General features: G+C 39.0%; 1 protein-coding gene across 5 annotated transcripts in view; it reads right to left on the bottom strand.

The window, feature by feature from the left end:
• Positions 1 to 6,542: 6,542 nt before the first annotated feature.
• Positions 6,543 to 14,847, bottom strand: part of LOC132164272 (helicase protein MOM1) — a 51,175-nt gene continuing 42,870 nt past the window's right edge. For all 5 annotated transcript variants that reach the window (XM_059574753.1, XM_059574752.1, XM_059574754.1 and 2 more), the window contains 6 exons: positions 14,522 to 14,751; positions 14,307 to 14,411; positions 11,391 to 13,022; positions 10,560 to 11,126; positions 10,263 to 10,476; positions 6,543 to 7,423 (listed from right to left, as the gene is read on the bottom strand). In XM_059574753.1, the coding sequence (XP_059430736.1) occupies positions 6,762 to 7,423; positions 10,263 to 10,476; positions 10,560 to 11,126; positions 11,391 to 13,022; positions 14,307 to 14,411; positions 14,522 to 14,751 (3,410 nt within the window). In that variant the 3' untranslated portion in view covers positions 6,543 to 6,761. The remainder of the gene's footprint in view (positions 7,424 to 10,262; positions 10,477 to 10,559; positions 11,127 to 11,390; positions 13,023 to 14,306; positions 14,412 to 14,521; positions 14,752 to 14,847) is intronic.

Here is a 14,847-nt window from a genome sequence, read left to right as displayed (position 1 = left end):
CATGATCTTCTAAGCTCCAAAGACAAATTTCTGATTTCTAGCTCTACGAAGCGGTATGTGTGCTTACAATGTTTAGATGTCTATTTATAGGGATTAGGAAAACCCTAGAAGCCCTAGGAATCCAAAAAAAATCGTACCAGTCAGATTGGGAGACCAAGAAAAACTTTCCTTATCAATTTCTGATTCCTTTTTGTCTCCGCCGCCCATGTGCGCTCGAGCGCATTGTAGCTGAGCTCAAGCGCACTGTAGTAATTGCTACAGTAACTACTATAGTGATGTTGCAGTACCCTACTACATTAAATTTCATTTTAAGCCCGAAATCAATGGTTTTTCTTGTATTTGTCATTTGAAGCCCTAAAAGATAGAAACAAAATAAAATCAAACAAATAACAATGCTAAGGAATTAACATATGAAAATTAAGGGGCTTGAATGTGCAACATTCAATGCTTATCACACCGCCAAACTTACATATTGCTAGTCCCTTAGCAATACAAAACATAAAATAAATTAAAAAACAAAAGAATAAATCCATCTTTCGTGGGATATACGATTGCTTTTAGCATATGCAACATACCTTTTAAACTCCTAGGCATTCCCTAGAGGACAAGTGAAGTCTCGTAAGGGTTTTTCAGGAATGATATCCACAAACATTGTCATCTTTATGTCATTCAAAAGGATAAAGTATCACAGAAATAATGGTTCTCATTCATTAGCAAGCTTATAAACTCCATCTTTACAATTCCAAGGAATTTACAAGTCAAATCACTTACAAATGACAGATTGAGATACAAGAAGCTTCAATTAGTGCAAAGTGAACTAACACATAATCATGAGGCTTCAAAATAATTCCAATATGAATGAATCAACATCTTAGAATTCTTTGGACTTCCTATCAGATAAAACAACCAATGCATACATTTTTTTTTTTTTTTTCTTGTAGGCTTTGCAATGCTTAGCTCCCTTATGCTTTCTAGTTGACCCATGTATTGAGTGTTAGGCCAATATCTCCCAAACCAAATGGCTTTAGGGCACTAGGTGTAAAGACACCCCTAAGGACTTACTAACTCGAGTCAAAAAGGTTACGAAGCTAAGCTAGCCATTTTATTAATCAACCCAAAAATTTCACTTTTTGACGCGAACACTCACTGCTTAATGAGGCAAGAGGTCTGGTTACTCAGCGAAAAATTCAAACTTGATTATTATTTTTTTATTATTATATAGCATGCCAAAGTTATTCATCCAATATGTAACCCAACAGAATTCAAGATATTGAAAACAAACATAATTGGTCTCAAAATTCATACCTCACAGACATGTGCTAGTGTGCTCAAGATAGATTTAAATTGAAACAAGAACCATCTCATGTTGCCAAAAGTAAGTAACAAGACTCAAAATTCCTAAGTCAACTGATCATGTGCTCATAACTTTAAGCCTACCAATGAAATTCAAACCAAAATCAAAGCTTAACCATATGCTTAAGAATGACAAAACAACAAAAATGGACCGTGTTTTGTTTTTCCATACCCCCAAACTTGAATCATGCATTGTCTCCAATGTATTTATAGAACTAAAGAATAAGATCAAGAGTATAGGAACGTTGTTCAGTACAAGGGCGACTAACACTTACGTCCATAAAGTGCTTCACAGCATTCCAATAGTCACCGGTAGCTAACTTGATCAAAGGTAGGTACTGAATCCAACTACCCTTGAAGTCCAACGCGCAAGCCGTGACATGTCCTCTAGGATTTGGTTAGTCCGCTCCAACTGACCATCCGTCTATGGGTGGAAATCAGTACAAAACTCCAATTCCGCCCTCTTCTCATCCTTGTACATCTTGGTACTTCTGGGATGTAGAGTATAGGGAGAATGGTGAGCCTTGCTCATGATCTCCTTTCTTAGTCCTCCGTCCCTCAACACACACTTATTTGAAATGGGTGAGCAACCTATCATCCTTAAGGCAAAACCCTTGTGTCATAGCAACTGCTTGATCTTGGTGCACTAAGGGTCCTCTAACTGAGCGACCTTAATCCTAGCAAGCAATTCCGATCCAACCACCAGGTTAGACAAGCGTGCAAGCACACCCTCATCTACCACTTCTACTCCCATCCTAGCTAATTCCACAACCAATTGGGGTTGGGAAATTCCAAGAGCGGCAAGCTCTACCGTCGACTTTCTACTTAATGCATCAGCTACTACATTAGCCTTGCCAGGATGATAATTGATCTTGCGATCAAAATCCTCAGATTAGCTCTAGCCACCTCCTTTGTCTCCACAGACAACTGTACCCGAGAACTCCTTAGTCCATTTAAGTACAGAAATGTCCTCTAGAATCTTTTAGCTAATAAGCAACCCAAAATCGTGTAATCCATGCCCATATGATCCAAACCTAAGCGATTCACCAATCGCTGTTTACCCCATCTCAAAGGAATCCAAGTTCAAGAATATCGTGCCTTAACATACTTATAATGGGCAATTAACAAAATCATGAATCTTATCATCACACACCAACATAGCGTAACAAACCTCATGCATTAACAAAACTCTTAGTTAATGTTTCACTTTTAGGTCCAAAACCCCAAATCAAGTGCAAGTACAAAACAAAATACAACTGGTTGATGTCTGAGTATTCATCTAGTAACCCAGCGCCTAACTCCAAAACAAAGCAAACCCGCATGCCTTAAACAATTCTAGTGGTTATGCTTATCCCATGTCTTGCCATCATTTCCTTCCAAGTAGACCAGTACCATTCCTTTTGGCTTGGTTGCAGTTTCGAACGAAGTGTCCCACCTTGCCACATCCATAGCACAAATTCTTCCTTGATCTGCATTTCCCAAAATGTGGCATGCCACACTTATGGCACCAACGACTCTATTCCTTGTTGGACCGCAACTCTTGGGGTGTCCTCTTCCTTAAGCTCCACAAGTATTCCCAATAGAACTCTTCCTTGAATCGGGTCCATGTAATAGCATCCTCGCTTCCTAATTCCATCACTAGCGAGTTCCTCTTAGCATACCACCATCACCTTGCTTCTCCAGAGAACTTGTAGGCTGCATACTTGACTCTTTGCTCTTTACTGTAGTCCATGGCTTGGAGCAGCACCTCTAAGTTCATAAGCCAATCCCTCACTTCTCCAAAATTTAGATTCACCTTAAACACAAGGAAACGATGCTTATAAAACTCCTTGAAAGAACAACCCTTGATTCCACTTGGAATCCCTTCTCCTCATACGTTGACCAAAACCCCCACCAAAAAACTTGCCACAGTTTCCAATGTTTGGGAGGCGTCCAGAACATTCCTTGTCTTTTCATCAGGATGGGATGGCCTCTTCCATCATTGCTCCTAATGCCATCGTGTAGTGACAAGTCACATCTCACTCAAAACGTCAAACCTAATCGCAAACCTATCCTTACTAAGGGCCTAAGCTACTACCACCTTGTCCAATGTCTTAATGTAGATCTAAGCTTAAGACCTTAAGTAGCTATCTTAGTGCAGATCAAACCTAATCTCCAAAGTTGCATCATCAAAGCGATCCTAATCTTGACTTCAATACCATATTGAATTCCTAAGATCCACAAGTCCAACATTCTCAAGATCATTAGGTATCAAAACTCTGTATCCCTTGTATACATTAAATCAATCCTATGCTCTTGTAGATCACCCTAGCATCTAATAGATCAATTCCTATAGTCTGCGGAGCCAAAAGCTCTAATAAATCTAGACCTAATACTTAACTGATCCATTCCTAAGGTTCGAAGAGCAACTGCTCTGATACCAACTGTAACGAACCATAAACTAATTAGCTACACGGTTCATCACCCAACCTTATTCCACTTCGAATAAAACTCAGGGACCTTTACTCCTCGAAAAGAGAGGATACTAAACAGCGGAAACAAAAAGATTCTATAAACATTAATCATTTCAACCAGAGTATCTACCAAAGATCATCAAGTAGCTATACAAGTCATCATCTTTACAAGGGATTCATGCTATACCTCAATATGCAAGCATGCATAAAAGCTCTAAGTCTACAACATAACTCAAAAAGTACTAGTTACCATGAATACCCGCCAAAGCTTGCAATAAGTCCTCAAGCATCTCCTGGGTTGAATCCTCCAAGGTAATCGAATGCTTCGCAGTATCCGTCTTCCGCTAAACTATCTATAACTGCATAGTTGTACATATGGATAAAACAAAAAAAAAAAAAAAAAAAAAAAGGGAATAATACAAGGGTAAGTCTGAAGATTTAGTGAGTATAAATGTACATGACATACCGGTCATTAAATAGTGAACTCAGTTGTTTATAAAGCATATGCAACATTATGATAGTTTATCATGGATGTGATATAGATATAATATATATTTATAATCATGAGTAATAGTAATAGTTCAACCGTATGACCTACCCAAAATATTATTCATTCTCAGCAGGATTGGCACTGTCCCGAGGGACCTGTAATACAACACTGGTACCCCAGATATTGTATGTTACCGTACATAACATTAGTGGCACTGCCGAGTCTGACCTCGGGCCACACCACTAATGATGTCCGTCCTATAGTGACCATCCATTAGGGAATGGCTACGCTTTGGTCACGAAACCATTGGATCCAAAGCCCACATCACACACATTTGACCATAAAGTTAATATGTATAGTAAACCCATAGCCGTTATCCCGCACGTACCGGTGTACCATGTTATACGATGCAATTAATCTTATCAGTCTTTTACATGCATAGTTTTACAATCCTCATCATTATCTTATTAATCAACATATGTTTTCGCAAAAGAGAGTTCACAGTAGTTCTAAAATGTATTTTATGACAGTTGCAAAATATGCATGTTTGATATATATATAAACGTGCAATGCAGGAAAAGTAACAACAAGCATCCGTGTGAGTTTGTACTCACCTGAGTCCTAAGGTTCCTCCGTAAAATTCCCTTGAGGGTCCATAACCTCGAATACTGAGAAAAGACCTATCATTTGTTCTAAATCCAACTAAAACGAACCTAGAACATGAAAACAGAGGCTATTGGACGACTGGCCAAAGTGGCATTCCCTGAAACGTTTCTGACCATACGTTAGGGCTCGTGGCCGTACGTCCGCCTAGAAGGCTCGTATGTCCGGTCTCATGGCCGTACGTTCGCCCAGAAGGCTCGTATGTCCGGTCTCATGGCCGTACATCTGCCCAGAGAGTTTCAGATAGAACCTCAATTGGTTCAACCATCCTCCTATCCTCCCAAACTACTTCTAAAGCTACCAAAAGGATTTTTAAAACCTCCTATCTCAAAACAAGGCCTCTATGAAAAATGAAATATGTCCAACAAGAATCAAACGCTAACCCATGCTTAAACCAAAATAAACTATTAAACCGCCAAGATTAAAGCATCACCTAGCTAGAAACTCAAAACCAATAACTGATTTAGCAATTAAATAGCATAACAGCTAAGAAAGGAGCTAGGCTTAAGGATATTACCTCCTTGAAGCGAAACTTTAAGAACCTCCTCTCTTCTCCACTAAACACACAAAATCTCACAAAAAACTTTCATAGAGTTTAGGGAGCTTGGGGGCATAAATGAGCATGTGAAAGTAAGGTGGGTAGGGCGGTATTTATAGCAGAGGGTGCTACCAACTTCTCTGAATAGTAGCGAACATCCAGGTATTATTGGGGCGTATGTCCAATATTGTTTACACAGCGATAAGGCTGTAGCGTACGTTCCAGTATTACCTAGGGGGTATTCCAAAGTAGAGTACGTCTATGTACTATTGGCAGAGTACAACATACTATTGTCAGCGTACGTCTGGTGGTCCCCATGCGTACTTCCTCAACTACAGACAAGAGTGTACGTTCGGTAACCCTAGCGTACCTCCGGTCTGAAATCCCAAATCTCAAAATGCCCCTCTAGTTGTTGCTAGTGACCCAAAACCCAAATTAACCTTCTAACTAAGCTACCTAAGCTTAATTAATTATTTGGGTTACTAAAATTACCTATCTACTTTAATAGATGTAGGACACCCAAAAACAAATGAGGGTAAAAAAAATGATACAGTGATCCAAAAAAAGCCCAAAACTGAAAATTAGTTATATGTTTATCTTGAGAAAGCCCAAAAAGTTTGCGCCTTTCATGTTGTAGATGGTGCGTTCGCGCCTTTTAAAATTGCGCCTTTTATGTTGTAGATGGTTATGGTTAGTGATTTTTGTCAATAATCACTGACCGTAACCACCTTTACATCCCTACTTTCTTCATTCTAGAAAAATCTTTCTAGCAGAAAAAACATAATAAAAATTAGGAAAAAAAAAAAAAATGAAACATAATATTAGTACCAACTATCATTTTCATTTTGCGGTAACGCCTACTACAATCTGACGATTACTCGCTAATTGGAATTTGTCATTGTCATGCATAACATATAATTACTTCCTCACATGCACATAATCACATCATCCCCGACTAAACAAAAAATTAACTTCGCGCCACCCCTTCGGGATTATTAAAAGTACCAACTTTCTGGGTAAAAATTTCCATATTTCTGAGATTGAATATCAAAGTTGTCAGTTGAAGACTCAATTTCCAATAGTGGGGGGGAAAAAAGGGAATATTTAACAATTAGAAATAGAGAATGATTTTACATTACTACACAATTTCAACAATATTAACATCTGGCACCAGCTCTGCTCTCTCTCACTAGTCACTAGGCCATTGTCAAAAGCCCTCTTGGGGGCACAAAGGTTACCTTACAATGTATCATGGGTGGGTGGGTTAGTCATCATCTGATAAACAAACAATGTCAGCCGTACGTACAGCATTAACCTGCACGCTATTTGTGCCGCATTCAGATAGTTGTCGGGGCATATTTGGTGGATTTGCACCAGATCGACAGTCAAATTCATCGACAGTTTCAAGCCTCGGGCCCCTATTGTAAGGACCAGAAGATAGGCATGAAGGTGCTACTCGGGTTGTAGCAGTGTTGCCAGGTGCCTGCTGACGTGGAAGAGAAGGCAGACTGTTTGTAGACATGGATGTAGCAGTGTTGCCAGGTGCCTGCTGACGTGGAAGAGCAGGCAGACTGTTTGTAGACATGGATGTAGCAGGTCTAAAAGGTTGCAGATGTGGGGCTGGAGCACGAATTTCACTGCCAATCTGGAGATTTCCTGTGGGAGGGGAGATGGAGCTGATGTTGGGGGGTCTTGTAGGAGTATTCAAGTAAACCGAAGGATGGTGAGACTGCACAGCTGGGCTTGTAATATGAGGGCTAGCTGCAGGTACACTGGTAGTCTGTAGGATAGCTGCAGGTACACTGGTAGTCTGTAGGATAGCTGCAGAAAGGCTGGCTGAAGATGGACCAGCAACAAGAGAAGGCCCTTGTGCATTTTGCTGCATCGATAGCTGAACCACCTGCTGCATGAAACTCGAATTCACATCTGCGAGGAAAATGAGATATAGGGGGTGATGAGGGAAAACTAGCAAATATATGTAAATTCAATATACATTCAGCAGTTAGTGATATTATGTGGATACACAACAAATATTCATGAAGATCACTTCCATTGAGGAAATAACACTACAGCCAAACTTGAGAAAAGGCACATACATAATATAACACACAGCTCTAGTTCTGAGAAAGCTAACCCTCCACCAGCTTTTTACCACCAAATTTGTCCAAAGATAAACCATAACCTTTGATTGCCTTTCCGAGGAAAGAGGAACAAAACAAAAGGTTACCTGCCAATCAAATACTCTCATTCGTTTCTTTTTCCATTTTTGTACCTTTTTTTCCATTTTTTTTAAGTAATAATCATGTTTAATTAAAAGTAATAATCACTTATATAGACTACGTTGAAGAAAATTCCTCCAACTCAGTTTGGAATAAAACTTTGTCCTTTATTAAAAGTGTAAGGTGCCCTTAGGTACACTGGAAGTATACATGAGGAAACACCTAAGTAGAAAAATAAAAACGAATAAAAAAATCAGCATAACTAATCGACAAAGGGGAAAGATATCCCGCAGTCCAAAGCTACAAAGTACGCAGAAACGTGGAAAGAATATCTTCTAATGATCTCTCCAAGTCCTCAAAGTTCCTATTATTTCTCCCTCCAAATAGTCCAGACGAGACAAATAGGCACGATTTTTTTTCCATTTGTATAAAACACATAACACAAATCCACTATGTTTAGTATTTAAGTATATAACTAATTTATATTTTGTCTTTCACTTTTGCTCTTACAAAACACAACCCTCATCCACTATGTTTAGTAATTGAATACAAAACTATGTTACATTCATAACTAGAGATAAACTTGCCATGCTCATACAACCTCATGATTAATCGGACCTCTTGATTAAATATTCAATAATTTGTTTCAGTAAGCCCGTTAGTCTGCCATCCCAAGCTGTCATTGACTCCACCCAATTTGAAACTTTTAGCAAATATTTGCTAGATCAATTAAAAAGCATCCAAAATCAATAGGAAGACCTCAACGACCACATAAAAACCACCAATAATTGGTGTCTGAGTCAGAGAGGTCAGCAAGGAAGTGGTCTTGAAATACCCAGTGTATGTATGATAAGTTTTGTGTCTGAACAGCCTAAAGAGAATTCTGAGGATTCTCAAGAGCCACCAAAATAAAAGTTCTGGGCTCTCAGACGACTTTAAGGTGGTAAATTTTTCTGAACCTACCTTTTGATCCTGTCAGTAGGTGTCAAAAGGTTTCCTATGCTTAGGACAATGCACAGGTTCAAGTGGGTTTGCACTTGTAGAGTTTCTAAGTCAACCAACACAGTTGTCAGTCATGATCTTCATGGTGAGACTCGAAAACAAATTCAAGCAAGCCGTACCCAATATAAAATTGAGGTCGACTTAAGTCAGCATCTCAATGACTTCAATATTTGGAACAATGTCATGGTCCAGATTATTCGAACAGTTTCCACTTGGACCTGTTCGAAAACTACAAGCTCATAGTGTTGGGCCTTTGAAAGTGTTGCAGTGGGATACACCAAATGTGTTTGTCAGTGATGTTCCACCTGATCCTGGTATTAGCTCCACATTCAATGTAAGGGAACTAATTGCGTATCCAGTCCACACCATTCTTCCAGACAATCCTCTTGAATAACCTCCCCTTTTCCCCAACACCTACCCTAGGCATGATCCTACACAGCAACCCCTCCCACCAGCACATCAAGAATGTATTGATATCTTTTTACATGAGCAGGTTGTTTTTCCCAGGGATGGAGGAGTTCAGTATTTTCTAGTCTGTTGGAAGGGCCGACTAGATTCATGGATTCCCGAGGAGAACTTGCAGCAGATGATTATGCTTTTCATAGTACTACCAGGTCTACCGTGAGCTAAACTCGACGAGGTCGAGCTCTTCCCACCACAGGAGAGTGATAGGGAGCACCATACATGTGCCACAGATCACACCAGCCCAAGATCTTGTGGTTGGGTGATTGAGAGATAGATCATTATCGGGCTTGTTATTAATTTTCCATCTTTGTTTTATTAGTTATTTTTGGACTTTATGTTATTTTAGCGGGTCATTAGCCCAAGTATGTTACTACTTTTCATTTGTATTAGCAGATTTTGATGAATAATATTATTGACATGGTTTTGTCGTCCTCTTCTTCCTCTTAACTTTTCTTTCTTCTCCTGGTTCTATTTCTTCTTTTTCTCCTATTTTCTCTTCGCTTTTAGACTTTTGTTGACTGTCCTACATCATTGTTACTATTCAAAATTCATATTTACTGAATCGTTTTTTTATATGCATGAAATCCACTAATCATTGTATCTACTTCTTCCTCTCAATCATCATAGATTTTTTTTTGTATTTAACCTAGTTTACGTTTTTTATTTGCTTTTTCTTCTTTGGAAGAGGAGCTGCAGGGAGAGGGGGAAGAAAAAGACACTCTTTTGTAAGTGCGAAAGCTGCTCACGCGCACAAGTGGGCGGTGATGTCAAGTGAACCAGTTTCCAACATATAGTCGACCATTGTGATAGCTCTATTCCAAAAGTGAAGAAGCATCCTACACAAGAAGTTATATCTTTCATACAAAAACAGATTTTCAATTGATTAGAAAACATGAAGCAGAAGCATGATTTGTAACATGCCCTAAGTTATACAGAAATAAAGTCTAAGGACCAAGGTATACATTCTGCATCAACTACAGAGCTTAAGTAAACAACATTACTCATCTTAACATCTAAATTTGAGCAGCCAACTAATGAAATGAACACTAATCGTTAAAAAGGAATGAGATGCAACATACCTTGCTTTCCTGATGAACCAGGTGCCATGCATTTAGACCTGAAAGCGTCAGCCAAGATTTTGTTCATCAGCACTTTGGTATGATTTACATCCAGTTCCTTCTTCTTAATATCAAACTCAGCTTCCATCTCCTGAATTTTAGTCTCATACTTTCTACGAATTTGAGCAACAACCTCCTCAATCTCCTTCTCACAATCAGATTTGACCTGCAACTTCTGCTCAAAAAGAAAAACTTAGCTGTTAGATAATGAAAAAAGATTATAACTACATCAAGCAACCAAGTAAACTGGAAACGGACCATATCTTCATGAATTTTGATCGTGTGATCTGTTTCTTTACGTATTCTTTCCAACTCGTTTTGAAGCGGGTCAGGATACAAAATCATAGGCATGCGGGATGCCACAGGGGGTGCAGTTTGTATAGGACGATTACTAAATTCTGTGGCAATGGGCATACTCCTTGTGTCTGATAATTGTGTTCGCAAGCCACCTATAGGTTCATCAATGGGAAAATGCAACACATGTGATGTTGAAGGTTGCAAAACAGCTTGTTCTGAAAGCTCAACAGGGTTCTCAACCACTTGCATGGGAATCTGAGCAAATTGGCTGGACGTATGGCCTTCAAAGCTTGGCACATGTTCAACTCTACCAGCTGAATGTAAGTCAGAAGCACTGTTGCCAGAATGTGAATCAGTAGATGGTAACTGTATTTGCATTACAGGCTCTATTCTGGAAAGTACAGCATCATTTTGATGGGATGCTAAAAGTTCAACTTGTTGCGGAGTATTCTGCATGTCAGTAACTGGGTCTTCCCCAACTGGCAACCCAGCAGCTGTGTATGGTAGGGTACATTCATCTTGGAGTGCCTGGACATATATGGATTCATTAGTAAGAATTGGGCAGCTAAACTGACTCTTTTCTTTTCAATTCTTTTGACAGATATTATTGTAGGAGAATATGGACAATAGACAAAATGAAATCAGATTAACAATTAACCAAGAATGTTATAGCATACATATCTCTACATGTGTTCAGAAACCCTTTAAAAACTACAATAATATTACATTGTTCCGTCCTCAGAACAAAATTACATTCCTTGATATGTGCATTATGATAGTAACATACACTACCTGATTACATGGCACAGGACCACCTTGAGCCAAGTTTGTCATGGGCTGCACTGAAGGTGAATTTACCAGGAAAAGCTCCTGAGAATGAGGGTTTTGATGGATGGTATTACTTGCTGCATCTTGCTGGTCGACTCCAGTAAAATTATCTGAGGCCACAGCATATGCTCTATCATTCTGATTGTTGATGTTATCAACCTCCACTACTTTACAAGGAGCCGCTTCACACACTACCAATTGAACTTCTCCATCAGCCATGTTTGATGTGGCTCCATTAGGAATTTGTTCATCAGATGAAGGTGGACTCACAGAGGAGAGATTCTCTGGACCATTGCTGGATCTGACAGTTTCTGGCACTCCCAATGGGACCCCTTTATTTGGCACACTGGATCGGTCAGCCCTTTGTTCTTCTGATGGTTGATTCACGGAGATAACATTTTGCTGACCATCATTGGAATTGACAGTTTCAGGCAATTTCAGTGGGACCTCTGCATCTGGATTGCTAGACGTGGCTTCATCAGCATTATGCTCTTTGGAACAAGGATTAACTGAGTCAATGTTAACCTGATCATCACCTGAACTGCCAGCTCCATTGCAGTTCTCAAATCCTGTAACTGAGACACCCTCAGGAGCCATGGTATTTAATTCATCACTCACACTATCCTGCCTACACAGGAGAGCTGGAGTTTCAACAGCACTGCAGCATCCTACAGCTTCGTCAGGAACAGTTTCAGAAATTCCATAAAATCCCAGTCCATTGCCTGGTGAGCTTTGTACAGGTCTGTCAGGACAATGTTCTTCTGAAAGATGACCAGAAACAAGTGCAACATTCTCGGAACCATCATGAGCTGCAATTCGGTCACAAGTCTTCAAGCATTTCACCCCATGCCCAGGTTTATTTGAAGGTGTCTTATTTAATAGCTCAACTTGAGCCCAGGACTTCACTTCTTCCACCAAAAGGTCCCTCCTCTCAACCACGTTTTTCTTTGCAACCAGCAGTGCTTCCTCAAGACGCTTAAGGCGTATCTCCATCTGGTAGTCCAGTTCTTCAATTCTTTTTGCATGTTCGTTATCCATTATCTTAAGTTTATCTATTCTCATAGAAAAATTACTTTGTAAATAAGCACAGATTATAGTTGACTCCATTCTGTGCCTTTTCTCAAGCTGTGCCTTTTCTTCCTCGGTAGTTCTCTTAATCTTATCCTTTTCTTCCTGTTGCTTCTGATCGAGTTTCATCAACTGCTTGTCACACTTCTTCCGAATTTCTTTGATACTTTTTGAAACATCTTTCTTTGCTAGCTGGGAAAGGACTTGTTTATCAGAGAATTCTTCATGCAGTGACCAGGCTTCAACATCTCCCTTCACCTTTTGCAAGTTAGATATTGTTGGTTGTGGAAGCCTTGCATGTGAAGGCTCCTTCGTAACACCTTTAGTTGATAAACCCGAGACACTTGAAGACTTCATAACTTTACAATTTCCTGTACGGTATAAAAATATGTTCTTCAGACAGCGCAACAATGAGTAAAAATAGTCCACCTCTTCTTTCTTGCAGTCAAAATTTAAATGCTGCTTTGCAAGTGCCAGCGATTCTTTGTGGTCAATTTTGTACTTTAGCAATGAAGCTGCAGTCCAACACTGAAATTTGAACAATGCACCAGTAAAACATCTTGTTAGAAATGCCATAGTATTATGGAAAAAGAAAAAAAAAAAATTGCAGACATGCAAACACAAGTCCAGTACAATAGTAAAATATATAATGACATGTTTAAATATTTGTGTTCATTATTTTCAATGAATGAAAGTCTTGTTCAACCTAAAAAAAGATACAAAGCTGTTTAGGGCAAAAAGAAAACAAGCAGCTTTGTTGGCGGCATGGTCAAACACAAGTAGAAACAAAAGAGTTCCCAAACATTCATCAGAGAGAGAGGACTAGCTGGATAGAAGTTCTAAAGGATCAGCCTTGAGTCTTTCCAAGTATAACTAGCCACATGATGTTTTTAGGCTGAGCTTTATTTTTAACTTGAGTGCAATAATGCCGTTTAGCAGTAAGGAAGCTAACGTCCTGCACTGTACAAAGCTTTTCTCAAAAACAATCATCTCTCTCCCTGCCAGTAGCAACTACAATACGCACAAACAAGAGAGATCCACTGTACTGATATTGATTTTGGACCAATTCTGGCTAGACTCCAGTCCACTAGCCTCCCAAGTGGACAATATATAGAGCAAACATTTTCATGTGCTCAAACAATGTATGAACTTTTCAAATATATACCAATTTTCCTTCACTTTGCCTACTGGGTATTCCATATCAGTTTGGTCTAACTACTGTGGACATTTACTTACAAAAGCTTGATAAAACTTTTTGAGAGCAATATCCTTTCTTTGCGAGTGGGAGTGCAGGCTTTTACACGTGTTGCAAGAGATATTGCCAGTTAAATCAGTTAAAAATATCCACGTACAAAAAGACTACACAGAAAGACATTATATGATCTCTATAAAAGGCTAGGCAAGTTACACCCTCAATTCTCCATTTTTTGAGAGTGCTGTTAGGTCATTCATTGAACCAACATGCATTAAGCTGAATACATCCTAAACGGAAAAATTGCTTTTTCATGTATGCTTGCCAGAGGAAACAGAGGCCTGGATGATGAAGACGCTATGACATCTGAACGGAAAAGAAATAAAATAGGATAAAAATATAAATATTAAAGAATTAAATAACAATTCTAAGTTGATAGAAAGAGTAAGCATACATTTAATTGCATTTCAAATATTCATATACAGAAAAGATCACCAATTACATTTCATTCAGGATTGGACAGATACTTCACAAACAAACAGATGATAGACAATAGTTAAAGATTAAGAGAATGAATATTTTTCTTTTCCATTAAAAAGAGAATGGGGAAAAATTCTAACCAGAGATATCTGAAAAGCCTGCAATATTGTCGCTGGTTCTCTGTTGACATGATGATTATTCATCACATACTCAAGAAACTTTTCAACCATGCCCTTGACATCATCCTGCATTAACATAACATGTATTGATATCATTGTAGAGGAAAAGAAATATGGCAGATCAACAAGTATTATAAATATAATATTATCAGGAGGGGAATGAGTTTCATACATACCGAGAGTTTTAGAATTTGGCATAGTTTTTCTATCTGTGGCTTCAAAAGAAGATGAAGACTCTCCTGCTCATCACGCAAATTTCTTTGATCCTCAGATTCAACCATATTACCTTCCAGTGATTCTGAGATACTATTAACCAGCCGAAGTGTGGTAGGAGCTGTTTGTGCATGAAGGCTATCATTCACAAGAGCAGTTGACCTACACAAAGATGGAGTCACAGTATCTGCACCTGCAGAAGTAAGGGATGCCATAGCAAGCTAAATTTAGGATTAAAGAAATGTAAAATCCTTCCCTACCAAGGATAACACTGAATCTCCTTGCACCA

Source organism: Corylus avellana, chromosome ca10 (genome assembly GCF_901000735.1).
Source record: "Corylus avellana chromosome ca10, CavTom2PMs-1.0".
Lineage (NCBI taxonomy): Eukaryota > Viridiplantae > Streptophyta > Magnoliopsida > Fagales > Betulaceae > Corylus > Corylus avellana.
The sequence above is the reverse complement of the archived record's forward strand: the minus strand, read 5'-3'. Positions and strand labels throughout refer to the sequence as shown.